Source organism: Camelina sativa, chromosome 12 (genome assembly GCF_000633955.1).
Source record: "Camelina sativa cultivar DH55 chromosome 12, Cs, whole genome shotgun sequence".
NCBI lineage: Eukaryota > Viridiplantae > Streptophyta > Magnoliopsida > Brassicales > Brassicaceae > Camelina > Camelina sativa.
This window is the reverse complement of record NC_025696.1, coordinates 5,546,042-5,562,958: the sequence shown is the minus strand read 5'-3', so window position 1 is coordinate 5,562,958 and position 16,917 is coordinate 5,546,042. Positions and strand designations below refer to the sequence as shown.

At 34.2% G+C, this 16,917-nt stretch overlaps 2 protein-coding genes across 5 annotated transcripts; one reads left to right on the top strand and one right to left on the bottom strand.

Annotated features, from left to right (window-relative positions):
• On the top strand, positions 2,871 to 6,402 carry LOC104730328 (transcription factor bHLH27-like). The gene is made up of 5 exons (XM_010449488.1): positions 2,871 to 3,039; positions 3,149 to 3,314; positions 3,691 to 3,960; positions 4,053 to 4,223; positions 6,166 to 6,402. The coding sequence occupies exons 1-5, from the start codon at positions 2,960 to 2,962 to the stop codon at positions 6,253 to 6,255; spliced, it is 777 nt and encodes a 258-aa protein (XP_010447790.1). The 5' UTR covers positions 2,871 to 2,959; the 3' UTR covers positions 6,256 to 6,402.
• LOC104730326 (pathogenesis-related homeodomain protein-like) lies at positions 6,909 to 12,458 on the bottom strand. Of its 4 annotated transcripts, none has more exons than XM_010449487.2 (14): positions 12,253 to 12,458; positions 11,294 to 11,785; positions 10,767 to 10,932; positions 10,550 to 10,673; positions 10,335 to 10,447; positions 9,886 to 10,230; positions 9,531 to 9,776; positions 9,340 to 9,429; positions 9,166 to 9,216; positions 8,433 to 9,056; positions 8,218 to 8,298; positions 7,916 to 8,056; positions 7,542 to 7,622; positions 6,909 to 7,380 (listed from the first exon to the last, which is right to left on the bottom strand). In XM_010449487.2, exons 2-14 carry the CDS (start codon positions 11,707 to 11,709, stop codon positions 7,102 to 7,104), a joined length of 2,757 nt encoding a protein of 918 aa, XP_010447789.1. In that variant the 5' UTR covers positions 11,710 to 11,785; positions 12,253 to 12,458; the 3' UTR covers positions 6,909 to 7,101. The 4 variants fall into 4 exon arrangements, with proteins under 4 accessions (XP_010447789.1, XP_010447787.1, XP_010447786.1 ...); XM_010449485.2 differs by lacking the exon at positions 7,542 to 7,622 and having other exon boundaries at positions 6,909 to 7,187; positions 7,864 to 8,056; positions 8,433 to 8,608; positions 8,777 to 9,056; XM_010449484.2 differs by lacking the exon at positions 7,542 to 7,622 and having other exon boundaries at positions 6,909 to 7,187; positions 7,864 to 8,056.

The following is a 16,917-nucleotide window of genomic DNA, read 5'->3' as shown; positions in this document are numbered from 1 at the left end:
CCTGTGAAAGATTATGGAGTCTGTGAGGTCAAGCAATATCGGTGTAACTTCCAAAGACAAGTCGGTGGAAGAGAAGTTGGCCGCTGACTTCGATTGAAGACTAAGCGACGTTAAAGAAGCCAAGGTTGGGAACCTCATCGGGGTGAGGATGTCTACTCGAAGTAGAGCCTTAGCAGAGGTGTGAGCAGGGTTGCAAATGCTCTGGTTGAGGATAAAAGGAGCGATGGACAGGGTAACTGGGTACTGTGTGCAACTCGGGCAGAAAAGGTGGTAACCCCCACTCCATGGAGTTGGGATCATAATGCCACTGATCTTTAGAGTTTTGGGAGGGAACTTCACAAAGTTAAAAAATTGCAGTTTAGAGTTCTTAGTAGGCAAGCGAGATGGTGAAGGGAGCGTGAAGATACATCGGTAATCACAGCGCCTTATGGTCTGGATCATAATGCCGAGTTCATTCAGGCATTTGCCTTCAAGAGCCGAATCAAAGGGTAGAACTAAAAGCAGGTTCCCTAAAGAAAGCCTTAACCAATCTAGCAACAATGGTGATTTACTTTCCAAATGCAGTCTTCGAACAAATGGTTCCATAAATCTACACACTAATTGCCTAGGGTGGGAAGGATTTGAGTTACGAGCAAACCTGGATAAAAGCATATGAGGAACAATTGCGACATCTAATGGTAACGGGCTCCAAAACCTTAGTGGGCCGAGATTTGTTGGGCCCAACAATGGGAAACCTAGTTTCTCAAGCGGGTGTATCGTACGGATCATGCGGCGGCCAGGTTGGGCGGATGTCGGATTCAGGGTCTCAGTCATCTCCGGTGAAGAGAGGGATGGTGGTTGGAGGTTGAGAATGGAGCTTGAGGTAACAGAATGGAGCTTAAGATCTCCGGTACAGGAACTCGATGCCAGAGTGGGAGAGCCGTCGTGTGCCATCGACATCCTCACCAGGTTCAGCGTAATCGATGGTTCAAGAAGGTCTACTTCCGCCATCTCTGAAGTCTGATATGAGGTCTCCTCTTGGTGGATCATAGTTCCAGATCTGATAATAGTTGGGTCATCAGATACCATCTCCGGGAAAGAGTCTTTTTGCATGTAGGAGCAGGGAAACTCCGGCCAGCAGCTGTTCTCTTCGGAATTCAGATCGGTGATTGAGGTTAGGTGAGTGGGAGGGGATATAAAGGGATTAAAGGGGAAATAGAACTTAACTAAAACTAAAACTAGAACAACAACAAGACAAAGAGAGCGAGAACGGAGAGAGAGGAGTTGGGTTAAGTCCCGACGCCGGCAAAGAAAAGCTTCGCCGGCGCCGGAAGAGAGAAACGAAAGGGGTTCCTCGATTATCACGCCTGGGAGAGAAATAAGAGCTACTTTTGTTTTAGACTTTTTGGTATTTTAAAAAAAAAAATAATGAAAAAATTTAATTTGACCTAAGTTTTTGCTTTTCTTCTAAATCTTTTTTTGTTCATAAATCTCATTATTTTATAATTTATAAACAAATATGAAGTAATTTTTATCTCCCACCCAATTGGCTCGTTTGAGCTGATATTTTGTTGAAAAAAAAAAGGAAAAGTAATTTTTATCATTAAAAAAGACACATTTTAAAAGTAAATTATCAATGAGAATTATTAAAAACTTCAAAAACTTTTTGTTGATTATTAACCATTTTTATTAGTAATAAATTAAACAAAAATAATAAATCAACATTTACTTTTAGCGAGTGCGTAATTGGAAACAAAAACGCTATATAATTGGGAGTGACATAAATAGGTGCGGTTCATGAGTTAATAACTCTCCTTAAAAAACGCAAACTGATTTTTCTCACTTTTTCAAAAAAGCGCTAATAACAACTCTGTTTTTTGTGGATGGTGTATAAAACAGATTTTAAAAAAACGCACTTAGAAATTCGCAAATGTAATGGTACCATTCAACGCCATAGAGCAATCCTTATCATTTTCTCTATTTTAGAGTAAAATATAAAGTAGGGTTGGAGCAAATGTTGCTCTATAATAGAGATTTGACTCTAAAATAGAGTGGGGTTAGAGATGCCCTTAGGCTTTGGAATGATGCCCACATTATTTTGGTTTTATGGGTCACATTTTACGTCTATTGGTTGATTAATAAGTCCATGGTTATTGCTTAACTTGTTCAAAGCACCTTATGCAAGTAAGTTATTTCATAGCATTTTATATGGAGGATATGGAATTTTGATAAATATATAGACACTCACAAATCACAAGAAAGCATCCCCAAGACCAGAGATAATTGACTTTAACATAGATTTTCTGCATTCAATTCAAGGGACATTAAAGAATCTATTGGGTCCTATTGGGTTATTTTCAATAAAATTTAGCAAAAAAAAAGTTGACAATCAACCTAATCATCACCATTATTGGCCATAATCATTACGTACGCATACACATAACCATGATACCTATGTTTTAATATTTGAATTCTGAAATTACGTATCTCTTTTTTAAGACACATCATTTTCTAACGTTCGAATCCGGATCCTAACAAATTAGAAAATTAATAGGTAAAATATCTTTGATACTCTACTCTAACCTAACAAAAGAATACGAAATTGGAACCGTAAACACCCTAAATTCAGTAGTATAACCCAGATGAATGAATAAATATGACGACTAAGTAATGCATATTATGAGTGAAAGAGAAAGATACGATAATTTAGATTTCCTTATCTTCATTGGACAAAAGAAATCAGATTTTGATTGAACGGTCAAGATTGGATCAGGAGATTAAGATCTTACAATATCCCACGTGCCTAAAAACTCTCTGTCAGACTCTTTTTTGTTGTCTATAAAATGATCCATCGGCCCACTCTTGTATTGATAGTACACTAAATAGAAAGACACAACACCAAAAAAGAAAGAAAGAACAAACAAGAAGCAAAAAACAAAACCTTCCATTTCAAGAAAGAATCGTTTTTTTCTGTCCGAAAATGGACGATCTGGAACAAGAGTACAAGAATTACTGGGAAACCACAATGTTCTTCCAGAATCAAGAACTCGAGTTTGACAGGTACTTCCAGAATCTTGTAAACTTTTTCATTTTTATTCTCTTCTTAATTTTTTTTTTTTTAGTTCGTAGCTAATGTAATCAGATTGTTTTCAAATTGTATAAACTCTAGTTGGCCAATGGAGGAAGCGTTTTCAGGTTCGGGTGAATCTAGTTCGCCGGATGGAGCAGCAACGTCGCCGGCTTCTTCTAAGAACGTTGTCTCTGAGAGGAACAGACGGCAAAAGCTTAATCAGAGACTCTTCGCTCTCCGATCAGTCGTCCCCAATATTACCAAGGTCTGATTCATTCCATTTAATGCTTTCTCTTACTAATTTAATCAACTGTCTCTTTTATTCAATTTTTAGTCTAAATAATTTAATAAAAAAGTTTCGTCACCAGCAAAAAAATAGTTTTGGTCAACAAAAATTAAATAATCGAATAAACTTTGTTTCTCTTCTTTCTTTTGAAAGGATATAAAACTATACAACCTGGTTAAACAAAATCCAACCAACATTAAATAAATAGGCAAACCAAATTTTTGATACTCTTAAAAATGTATTTTGGTCCCCTGATTAGCCTAATAGCGTATCATTGTGTACGTGTATAAATGATTTGATTAGATTTGGATTTAATTAAAATATATATTCATGTTTATGTATTATATTCTTTTAGTTGGACAAGGCATCTGTCATCAAAGATTCAATAGATTATATGCAAGAACTTATTGAACAAGAGAAGAGGCTTGAAGCAGAGATCAGAGAGCTTGAATCACGATCAATGCAACTAGAAAATCCGATGAAAGATTACGATTGCGTCAATAATTTTTCTGAAAATCAGCTGCAAAATTTCCCGGACGACATAAATGTCATGAGATCAAAGAAGTTCAAGCAAATCGATTACAGCACTAGAGTACTACAATACTCCCCGATCGAAGTTCTTGAGGTAAGTGGTATAATGCATTTTTTTTTTGGGGGGGGGGGGAAAGTTAATTATTCCATATTCCAAATGTTTATTTATAAAAAAATGAAAAACAGCTGAAGGTGACATGGATGGGAGAAAAGACAGTAGTGGTATGCATAACATGTAGCAAGAAGAGAGAGACAATGTTGCAGCTTTGTAAAGTGTTGGAGTCTTTAAATCTCAACATTCTCACTACTAACTTCTCTTCTTTCTCCTCTCGTCTCTCGACTACTCTCTTCCTCCAGGTCACACTCTCGCTCTTTCTCATATTTTTATTTTATAGTTAAACTAAATCTTATTTGGTAATACTGGCCATACTAGTACAAACTACAAGATTCTAAGTGCATTTGGTTGAAACTCATTTTGCACTAATCGAGCCAAATTATAAAATGATATTGAAAAGATATGCTAACATAGTTTAGAGGATTTTGTCTAATAAACAATTCTAGATCGATATGTTAATTGTAATAAGCTAGTATAAGATTAGTAGTTTGAGGCACTTGTCGGACTATAAAACACACCAACTAAAAAGATTTCTCTGCTTATTCCGTCGCAACTATTCAGACTTTTATTTATAATTTGATTTATATCTTTTTTTTTTATTGGGTGATTTTGGGGGAAAATGGTCGCCTGACGGCACGTAGACAAATCTCTTACTAGGTGTACATAAATTAATAATATGAATAAAAAGCATATTACTAAATGCTTTAGTAAAGTGGATTGTTCTTTTTTTTGGATTTTTGGTTAAAGAAAATAGGTTACCCTTATTCATCATACAATAGTACCAAAATGTAATTTAAAGTTTCAAACTATTTTATCGAAAATCACTATCAAATTCAAAAGGGCAAACCTTTAGATGGACCCAATTAATACTTTGCTCCCACTTGTCTCCATTTAGTGGACCTTAATTCACATTACACCTTAAGTTTAATTTGTCTTTTTATATAATAGTATTATCCTAATCAAATCAATTAAAAGCTCCAATTATTGAGGTAGCCTCGAGCCCATCAGAATTTTTTTTTTTGAATTTCGCCTTGACTTTTTTTTGTTTCATGGGAAGTTAGATTCTCTTTAAAAGTTAAATGTCATACTCCATAAAACATTAGACTAATTTTAATTACTACATTTGCGTTGTGAAATCTTTAAATCTTAAGTGCATCGGTGTCGCATAAAGCGTCGTCTAAACATACAGCAAGCAGCACAAGAAGAACGTGGCTAATTAATAATTATATAACCTCACGCGCTTCAATTTAACGTTTGTCTCTTTCTCATTCACTCGTTTTTAGCACGTGACTTTTTCCCACATCAATTCTTTATAAATTAACAATAGTATATGCCGGCCAAACTAATTTAATTAGCAAATTTTATTTGTGTCATCTCCAGATATTTGTTCTTGTTATCTTATTTCAAATGAGATGATTGAACGTTTAGCCGGCCTTTACTATTGTTATGTTATTAGTTCTGGTACATACATACATAGACGGTCTTCATAGTAGTCCCTAGCTAATAAACCTTTTTCATATTAGAATTCGTTAAACAGTTAGTAATTAGTATTTGTGTTATAGTTTTATAATATCTCTATGTATTTTCTTATCATTCAAATACTAGGGGACTTTGGTTCAGAAAATCTAATTACCGAATGCTTAATTAGTTTCGTGATCTAACAGTCTATTTTGTTTTACTTGGAGTATATGCATGCCGTGTAGGTTGGAAAAGTCCAACTACAACATACTGTATATGGATGTTTCTTGTCTAACAAAAGAATATAGTAATAGTATATCGTTTATTAGAGCCCACCTTTATAACATTTCCTTAACACAAATTAATATAATCAGACGCTAAAGATACAGTAAGGTATATATATAGACCAGTGGTGGAGTCATGGAGAGTTGGTGAAACCTTACTCCAATCATTTTAACAAAAAGTATACACAAAGTCGATAATATCATTTTCAAACCTGTCTTAATCTGTCTTATTAAACCAAAGTAATGACTTTACCCCCCAATCTAATTTCCACAGGAAATAATTATATTACTTATGCATGCTTTGTCGTGTATAACCAAATTTATCAGTTCTAGTTTTTCTTTAACCATGTTTTGGTCCAATTAAACTCACATATGTGAGTTAGATATATAATCATGTAGGAATAACTTTGTATTTAATTTTAGTAAATCACTGAATTTGCAGGCGGATGAAGAAGAAAGCAGTGCAGTAGAGGCCAAGATACAAATGGCAATCGCAGCTTATAATGATCCAAATTATCTTATCAACTTCTAAATTACTTTTATTTTTTACTTAATACGTTTTATGCAATATATGTGAAGAGGTACATTGTTGTAACTTGTAAGGGTTGATTTATTTTCTGAGCTACAAAACGTCTGATGGTATCATCTTAAATTTAAATAATATATGAAAGTTCCTTTATGAAAAGTGAAAACTAAAAAATATATATCTAAAATAATCCCATTTAAATTAAGATGACAATCCAACCCGAGCAGTTGGATTCAAAACACACATAAAGGAAAAGGCTAAAAAGCAAATAAAGACTTTTTAAAAAGATTTTGTGGATGTTTTTGTCTTTGATTGATGAACAGAAACCAAATGCATATTGTAAGTTGTAAATAAAGCTAGATATGCCATTTGTAAAGTTAGGCAACAAATGTTTAGTAACTCATAAAAGTGACAGTAGGCTTGTTAAGGGGAGATACGTACTACTCATTTTAACCGACAACTTCCTTTTTCTGTGACATTGTTAAAACTTTAAACTGTAGTTACCATCTACCAATCATACTTAAAAATCTAAATCTTTCAGCTTTCTTTTTTTTTTTTTTGGACAAAAATCTTTCAGCTTTCTTATATTCTAAACCTAAAAATAAAAGCCAAAGTTATTCGAAAAATAGAGTAAAAAAAGTTCAGAAAAAAAGAAGAAATGTATTAAAACACAGCTAAAATTTTCTATTTAAAAAGTCCCAGATTTTATTTTTCCTGGGATTTTTTTCTGTAATTTAAATGACACATACAAACTGAATGATACAAAAGCTACATTAGGTATTCTTCAGACCTAAGTTCCAAAAGAATCTAACAATACCAAAACTTCTGCAAAGGATTCTTTTCTTTTTTTTTTCAATTGTTTTCCTTTTTCTCCATGACCTCTACTATTGGAACATACACTACTGAGTCTTCTTCAGATAAAGAAGAAGAACACCTGCCTAACTTTTTCCGGCCTTTCGGTGTTTTAAATCTCTCAAGTCTCTGACTCACGTCCAGTAACTTGTTTTTTGTCCTACAAAGCATCTCCATTACTGCTTCGTATTCTTCCTCTTCCGTAATCTTGCTCTCTGTCTCCTCCTCCTCTTCAGCTGTCTTTAAGCTCATTCCGCTGCTTAGCTCTTCATCATGTGGCTGAACACAATAAGAACAAATGTCTTTAACAATCTAAAGTATTCCAAAACTGCTGGTCAAGGCAAGTTCATGGAAGCAGAACTTAATTGTGGTTTATTCCTTTTTTTTTTCATATTAGAAATGCTGCAAAAACTCATTTTGCCGAAATAGTTATATCTCACCTCTTCGGTCGTCTTACTCTCTGTCTCTTTCTCCTCTACAGCCGTCTTTAAGCTCATTTCGCTGCTTAGCTCTTCATGTGGCTGAACACAATAAGAAAAATTACGTAAGAAATCTAATATTGTTCAAAACCACTGGGAAAGACAAGGTATTCTTTTTAATAGTAGATATGTTCTTATAAACTTATTTTGGCAAAAATGGTTAGTTTCTATCTTACCACTAGAGCGAAAGAAGAGTCATTCTGTTCCAGATACTGTTGAATTTCATCTGTGGGTGCAGGAAAGGAGACATTGGCCTGTTGAGTTTCCTCCTGGTTGTTNCTGCCTAACTTTTTCCGGCCTTTCGGTGTTTTAAATCTCTCAAGTCTCTGACTCACGTCCAGTAACTTGTTTTTTGTCCTACAAAGCATCTCCATTACTGCTTCGTATTCTTCCTCTTCCGTAATCTTGCTCTCTGTCTCCTCCTCCTCTTCAGCTGTCTTTAAGCTCATTCCGCTGCTTAGCTCTTCATCATGTGGCTGAACACAATAAGAACAAATGTCTTTAACAATCTAAAGTATTCCAAAACTGCTGGTCAAGGCAAGTTCATGGAAGCAGAACTTAATTGTGGTTTATTCCTTTTTTTTTTCATATTAGAAATGCTGCAAAAACTCATTTTGCCGAAATAGTTATATCTCACCTCTTCGGTCGTCTTACTCTCTGTCTCTTTCTCCTCTACAGCCGTCTTTAAGCTCATTTCGCTGCTTAGCTCTTCATGTGGCTGAACACAATAAGAAAAATTACGTAAGAAATCTAATATTGTTCAAAACCACTGGGAAAGACAAGGTATTCTTTTTAATAGTAGATATGTTCTTATAAACTTATTTTGGCAAAAATGGTTAGTTTCTATCTTACCACTAGAGCGAAAGAAGAGTCATTCTGTTCCAGATACTGTTGAATTTCATCTGTGGGTGCAGGAAAGGAGACATTGGCCTGTTGAGTTTCCTCCTGGTTGTTATTGCAGGGAGAGAGAATATTCTGATTGGCAGCTAAATCATTAAATCCGGGTGGGAAAGTCTCGTCCAAAGAATCTTGAACTTCATTTGTATCGTTCTCCATGACTGCTTCTGGTTCAGAGTCTCCACCAGAGACTGTCTTCAAATCCTCAGGAATCTCCGGGCTGTTATTACAGGGAGAGTAAATTTTCTGATTGGTAGCTAAATCATTAAATCCGGGTGGGAAAGTCTCGTCCAAAGAATCTTGAACTTCATTAGTATCGTTCTCCATGACTTCTTCTGGTCCAGAGTCTCCAGAGTCTCCACCAGAGACTGTCTTCAAATCCTCTGTAACCTCCTGGTTGTTATTACAGGGAGAAATGGTTTTCTGATTTGTAGCGGAATCATTAAATCCGGGTGGAACAGTCTCGTCCAAAGTATTTTGAGCTTGCTTTGTATCTGTGTTGTTCTTCATGACTGCTTCTGGTTCAGAGTCTCTTCCAGAGACCGTCTTAGAATGCTCAGGTTGTTTCTCGCTCTCCATCTATCATATAAAAAGAAGGACTTCATTGTAGTCTCTTAAGGAATCCAGATAATATTCACATGTGAGAATGAAGCAAGTAACTGCGAGAGTTTTGTAACGAGTTATTTACCTTCCTATTCCTCAGTGCCATATACCGTGTATTTTTAAACCATTTGCTGACCTGAAAAAATTAAATTTAAGCACATGGAGAACCAAACGTTCCTTAGCTCTTTGAATGAGCCTTATAACCTTATATAACCTTCCACTAATATAAGAAACACTCGCAAGCCTGGTACATGTTTACCTTCTCCGGATCAAGACTCAGCTCTTTTGAAAGCCTATCCCTCACATCCTTTGAAGGAAGCTCATTCTCTGCAAACGCTATACGTAGCTTCTGGTACATTTATGCAAACAATTTCAAACTTAGTAATGGGATTTTTCTCTTCTTTTTACACATATAAAAGATACTAAAGCCGGGAAGAAGCAATTTCAGACCTCAACTGCAGCTTTTGGGAGTCTGAACATCGGCCTTCGACCTCCTTTATTTTCCACAGAGACAGAATCTCTCTTACGCTGTTCTGGTATTTGTACAGCATCTTGATCTTTCTTACTGCTTTCACACATATTTACAAGCTCGCTTGTTACATCAGATTCCTTTCTTCTCTTCCTTCTGTCGTTCGGACCCCAGTCTTCATCTTCACTACCTTGCTCTTGCAAAACTGCATCCTTTCCAAACATTTCCTGATAAATACAATAAAAATCCAAAAATTCACCAACCAAAACAATCATCAATAACAAAAAAATAGCAGAACAACATCGAAAGATTTTGGAAATCCATGGATGTACTCACATAATACAACTTTGTGTAGTCGACAGTTCTTCGCTGTCTTGGCCCACATACAGCTTCTTCATTACTTGTTTCGCATTGTTCCACCATATTGTTAAATCCATGGCCTTCCCATGATCCTGTTGAAAGTGCTACACCATCAGAAGATAAGCTAGTAGAACTGCTTTCTCCATCGTTATCACCACCACCACCACCACCACCACTAACATTGCTGCTGCTTCCTCCACCTTTTTCCCTCATTTCAGGGTCATAGTCATCATCCTTAGAGTCATCTGAAGGCCAATCCGCTTCGTTGTTAACTGTAGCTTCAGATCCAATAGGAAGACTAGCTTCTTCTTTGAAGATATCCTTATCCATAGAAAAAAAGGGTAAGAGCTTCAAAATAAGAAGTGTAAAGCAGAGTTCTGATAGTGAAGTGTCTCGACAGACTCTAGTACTTGCCAAAGTTTTACCTGCCAGTTGCTATCCGCAGGGAAATGAGTTCCAATCTGCGCATTCATTGTGTCGATGATTTCCATCTTGCAATCACACAATTTGCAAAACCAGCCCTGATCTCCGGGAGGTACTGTTAAGATTATTGAAAGCAATATGATTTTAGGAAAAAAAAAACCCAGGTGGAGAAGCAACACTGTATAAACTCTCTAAGACAATATATATGTATATGTACTGCTTTCTGTTTCCAAAGGAGGGTCAAGGCACTTCTGGTGAAATGCTCGATTACACGTTCCATCACAAAGTATTATATCATTGTCAGGAAAAGCTTCTCGAGAATTGCATTCTGCACAAAATATCTGCAGAAGGTAAAACCCCATCAGGCAATTCTCCAGTGTGACTTTCAGTATCACAGATAAAGATATGAATTAGAAAAACAGAGATTTTTTTACATGGTCATGATGAATAGATCCATCTAGAGCTATCACTTTATCTTCCATGCTTCCCACAGAACTAAGCAAATCAAGCTGGCGAATGGCGTCGCGTAATCCAAGCTTGCAGTTTAAGATCTCTTTTCGTGCTCTCTCAAGCTCCTTGTCTGGTCTAATCTTTTCTCGGCTGAAAAAACAAGGAAATACAAGAGAGTCAAACCACATAATTGTTTGCAACTTAATAAGGCCACGATTGTTTCTTCGCTTTTGCATGTAAACGCAAACGCAAATGCTCAGTTCGTTTTTATACAATCGAGGCCTAAGGAAAACATAGGAGAACTCACATTCAATTTAGAAACAGAAAAAGGTTGAAAACGCTAACAAATCTGTGGACCGAACTATTGACAGCTATAAACTTGATAAAACTCGTTTGTAACGCATACTTAACTATTCTATTTGGTAATATATCCGAGGCAATAGTAAAACTATAAAAAAAATTTCCATATAAGAGACACTGAGTCAATAGAGAAGAAATTAAAATTTTGTACCTCTGACCTTTCCAACCTTCAGTTGCGTATGCATCGATAAGATTCTGCTGCATCTTCATCTTAATAAGCAAATACCTTGTTCGCCTCTGCAACCTTAAAGAATCATCTACCTCAACCTTGTTATCCTTTTGCTGTCTCTTGCTTTTCCTCTTCCTTGTTCTCTTACCTTTCTCCTCCTCCTCCTCCTCATTCTCCTCCTCACAATGTACCCGTCCTCTAGTACACTTCTTGTTTCTGGATTTTGAACATATTTCTTCTTCGGTTTTGCGCTTATTAGGCTTAGGATTTCTCTTATTTGATGTTTCTTTACCTTTCTTTGCAAGTGATGAAAGTAAGGTAGACCCAATTCTCTCAACCGAAACACACGCCTTTTCGGTTTCGCGCCTAATTCTCCCCTTTGTTTCACTCTCCTCCATATCAAGAGTTCCCCCCAATCAAAGAAGACTTATATACTCCTCTTAGCAGATCATTTCATATTAAGATGTTCTTACCCTAAAATATTCAACACCCTTCCCAAATCAGTTTCCCTCACAAACACACAAACCCAATTTGAGATCAAAATCAAATCAATGACTCCTAATTTATCCATTTAATTGAGTGAAAAGGACTGAAACAAGTCTTATACGAATTAAGAAACAACACACAGGTAATACACATTAAAGGCCACTACTAAATTCAGACATGTTTTTTTGACTTTTAATTGAAAAAGATTGCAGATTTCTGATTAAAGCTGACACTTTTATACAAGATAACTAAACAGATCCAACATTACACTAATCAAACACAACCTTCGATACACAACACTAATCTCTTCAATCATGCTCATGACCCAATACATAACTCAAAATTAAATTCGAAGGGTCAATTCTAAAACTAAATCAGAGCAAAGGAATCCGAAGAACCAAACAAGAGATATATAACAAAGCCTAAGTTTTTACACAGAAGAGAGCAAACAAAACCTGGAAGAGAGTAAGGAGATGGGTATGAGGGAATTGGGGAAGGAAGAAGCCAAAGTGAAGATCTTTACGACAAGGGTAATGGGGAGATACTATAATTTTGAGGATTGAGTCACCGGCGGCGAGTTGAAAGGGTGCTTTCAACGGTCGGGTGTTTACGTCACTCTCCGGTCCTCTCCTTTGGTACTTTACTTTGGCAATGGTAATGCTAATTTGCTCACAACAACTCTTATTTATTTTCATTTTGAGTCCCTGTATTTAGACACCTTGTTTTAACTTCCTATTCAGGTTTTAGTTATTACATTTTTATACCAAATTAAAAAAAAAATGTTTTCCTTATCGGTTGCGAATATTGATATTCATTTCCTTTTTTAGTTTATTCTTATGTTTGACTCAGCCCATAAGTATTGGACTTCTTGTATGTATTTTGACTCAGCCCAGTTAAAAAATGGTTATCGGGCTGAATCACTAACTTAAGCCCATTACGGAATAAATAAGACAATTGATTTTTAATAAGGGGTTCAGAAAAATGAACGAGTGCGTCTAATATTTTGTTGGATATGGACTATGGAGATAGGAAATAGCGAGTATAGATTAATTTTTAGATAACAATTTGGATAAGAATCAACTTTCAGATAAGTATGTCTTGTTATTTGGATTATTTTTCAAGAATTTAAAGTTTTTATGGAGTTTTTAAATGATTGTAACAGTTAACTACATAAACAAACAGGTAATACTAATCCCAAACGACTGATATTTATGTAAACAAGAAAACATATATTGAATGAAAGATTTGGAATGAGTAAATGTTAAATCGGGAAACATGTCCCTGAATGGACAACCCTAATTAAAGAGGTGGGGCGGGTTACTGTTGTCGGCCTAAAAGCTAGTTTCTTGTTTATATTTTAAAAAACTTTTTGGAAAAAAAAACAAGTTTGGGTCGGTTTGGTCCATATAGAATTGAATATATCGTCGGCCTGGCTAGCCAAAGTAGTCAAGTCAATGTAGACGGTGAATACCTAACTTCCTAAATCTTATACTGAACCAGGTGTGGACTAAATTAAGTTTAGGCTTAACAGATATGTGCCTATAGTCTTAACGTTCATCATATCCAAAAACCAACTTTTTACTATCACAGTCAAATATTATGAAGGATTAGGAATTTGATTTACTGCATATTTATATGTACTGTTGTTTAATAAAGATATCAACATACGGACCACATGGGTGGAACTGAGATAAGAACAAAAGCTAGCCCATTATATTTTTTCACATTGTTGTTGTTATTCACATTAAGTTTGAAATAATCACCGACTTTAAATTTTGTGGTGTTGAGCTTGTTGATTGCAAGAAAACAAATCTATAATTTATGTGTCTCTATACTAAATGGGATGCATTACTCGGAATTGCCATCTTATTGACATGTGGGGTTAAATGTACTGTATTATTCTCTTTTGATATGGGAGGGGTCGTAAGATTTACATGAACGTCATGTTGCTTTGCTAAATTATTGTTATCCCTTCAAATCTAAATGATGGGCTATAGAGACAAACCGAGAATAGATTGTCTGCTTATGAAGTAACATTTCAAAATTATAATAATTCATTTCGTTGATTATCTTTTAAGACTGTTTTACTTACATATGCTGTGACAGTCTGATGAGTTAACTCTACCAAGATTAAATTCATTTTTACATGATCGGTTATAAATAATCTTGATTTTGTGCCTTGTGTTAACTCACAGCTGACTCTATAGTATAGTGAATAACGGATCAAATCTATTCATTCCCGTTCAGTTGGCAATGATTTTTCTAAACTTTTGAAAATGTACATGTCGGCTGTAGATTTTGTATTCCTGACCAAATTTATGTAAGTTTATCGTTAATGTTAAACAACTATGGTCATTTTTATATGTTATGGTGCATGCATATCTATACTTGTATACATAACATAGTACATTATATATACCTAAGATACTAATTAATTGTTTGTAATTGCTTCCAGTTAGCTACACCCAAAACTTAGATTATAAACAAACATGAGTAGTTGAGTACACGAGGGAATTACTGATTTGTGGTTAGTGTGTTGTTTTCGCCTATATGTCGGATAATGTTATATAATCACTATGTGTGCTAATTCCAGTTGTCACCTCTAAATCTATGATAAAATAAGTCATATGATTGCGATTGTAAACATAGATGTAGAGTTTTTTTTTTTTCTTCTCGACTATGAAAATTAATTGTTCGTTAATAAATTTACCTTATCTTAAATTTGAACTGTGGACTAATTCATTTGGAAATTTTTGTGAAGAAGAAACATGAGAAATAAAAGGTTTAAAGAGTTTTGGATTATATCTAAAATTTAAGATAAACATGTTATTGGCGGTGAAAGACTGAAAGTGATGTTGTATTATACTGTTCTTTTTGTCCATCGGAAAAAATGGAGGTGATGCAGAGAAATCCACGTGGAAGATTCTATGTGGCGTAGAAGATTAGGAACGACGTTGAAAACAATAAAATATTAATTTAGAAATATTATAGCTGTACAATAGTATAATATACAATATTATATACAATTTATAAATGGGAAAAATCAAATTGAGGACCGACTCTTACCAACAACTATATGTTGGCTCTTTTTGGATGTATCTAATTACACCAATCATCCCTTCATGCACTGCTGCCTGAAGATAATATGACTTTTGGCGTCCACGAAAAAGGTGTTATTCTCCCAAAATAATTTCTGTAAAGGAGAATTACAGAAATTAATAAATACTATTTTGGTGCTTGGTCGTGTTTTATCGTTTTCTACTAGTAAAACGTAGTATATTGATAAAGACCACTACTTTAAAAGGTCCACACATAGTCATCGGGTCGAGTTTCATAGACTCATGTTGGGGAATGTTTTTAAAGTTTTAAAAGAACATTTAAGGTAAAATGCGATTCATATATATAGGATTAATTTAGAGACTGATATCACGACATAGATTATTTTGTTTTCATCAGGCAGTTATACTTGTACATGCAAATTGATCTGCCTAACCACCTAAGCCTTCGAAAAATCATTGTCTACTGTTAAACATTAACCAGTTCTTGTCGAATCAATCTCTCTTTATAGAACTAGACAACATAGTCGTTGTGTCATTAATGTCATCCATATTCAAAATATGATATTAATGTATGTACTTATTGATAGCCAAAATAAGGAAAAGAAATAACAACCCTAGTAGAGTAGTATATATGTAGTACAATCCGTTGTTTTAATTAGGTCACGTGAATATACGTGAATACAAATAGTTAGTATTCCACACATTACTACTACTAACGTATATATAATTCTATCTACATTGACACGTAATGGAGACGTGTCGTAAAGGCTTAGGGAGAGGTATTGGTTTAGGATTTAGAAAGAATTTTAATGACTTTAAAAGTTATGTAAAATATGTTGTTATTCAATCAAGACTTTTTAAATCTCTTTAAAAATTTGGTGTTATTGGTTGTGGATTTATAAAAAGTTATCTAAAATCTTGATAAATCTAGTGTTATTGGATTAAGAGTCTTATAAAGTCATGAAAAGTTTTATGTTATTCAATTAAAACAAAAGAATCTTGGATTGTTAATGAATTCAAATTTTGTGTTATTGGTTTAGGATTTTATATCATTTCCTTCATAACAAAAGTCATGAAAACTCTTTCATCAAATAGAAAGATTTTGAAAGATTTTATGAAAGATTTTACAAGATTAGGAAACACAAATCAGCAAGATTTAAAATAACTTCCTAAACAATCTCTTATAGAATCCTTCATTTTTACTTTCTCATTTTCTATGATTTTAAAAGTCAGCAAGATTTTTAAAAATACAAAGTCATTAAAATTCTTTCTAAATCCTAAACCAATACCTCCCCCTTACTTGGCTATGACTTTTGGCAACTTGCAATGATGATACTCGTGGTTAATGCCGCCACATCTGAAAATTCTTAGGAAAATTCTACGAATATACCCTTTTTATACCCATATTTTACATTTCTCTTAATCAGAATCAGAAAATTACAAAACGTTAAGCATCTATAATTCGTAAGTACGGGCCATGCAAATCAATCATTTTTTTTCTTCCTCTTCGTCAATGGAAATTAATCCATTACTTGATTATATATGTAGACATAACTATAACGTCAAGATTATCTATGGCTACTCACTGTTGGAACCGTTGCCTTAATTGTGTAACCCGTTTTTAGGGATGTCAAAATAGGTAATTCGACTCGATCCGATTCATACCTACATAAGTTCGAGCCTTTCGTGAACGGATTCAATCTAACTCATTTATTATAATAGTGTTAAATTATATATATCTAAATCTAATAATATAAAATTTAGTAACAAAATAGGTTGTATGGATTATCCATATATAAATAAAATAAAATAAAATAAATTAATTAATATTAAATCTATAATATATTATATAAAATAAAATTATAAAACCAACCAAAGTAGAATTTTATATATATATATATATATATATATATATATATATATTTTTTTTTTCTTTTTAATTTACAGTAACAAAGAAAAATTTCACACTTGTTTTAAATCATTGACATATATATTATTGTTTACTCTTTTTTAGCAAAAAAGAAAAACTTAACATTTATTTTACATATTTTACATAAATTA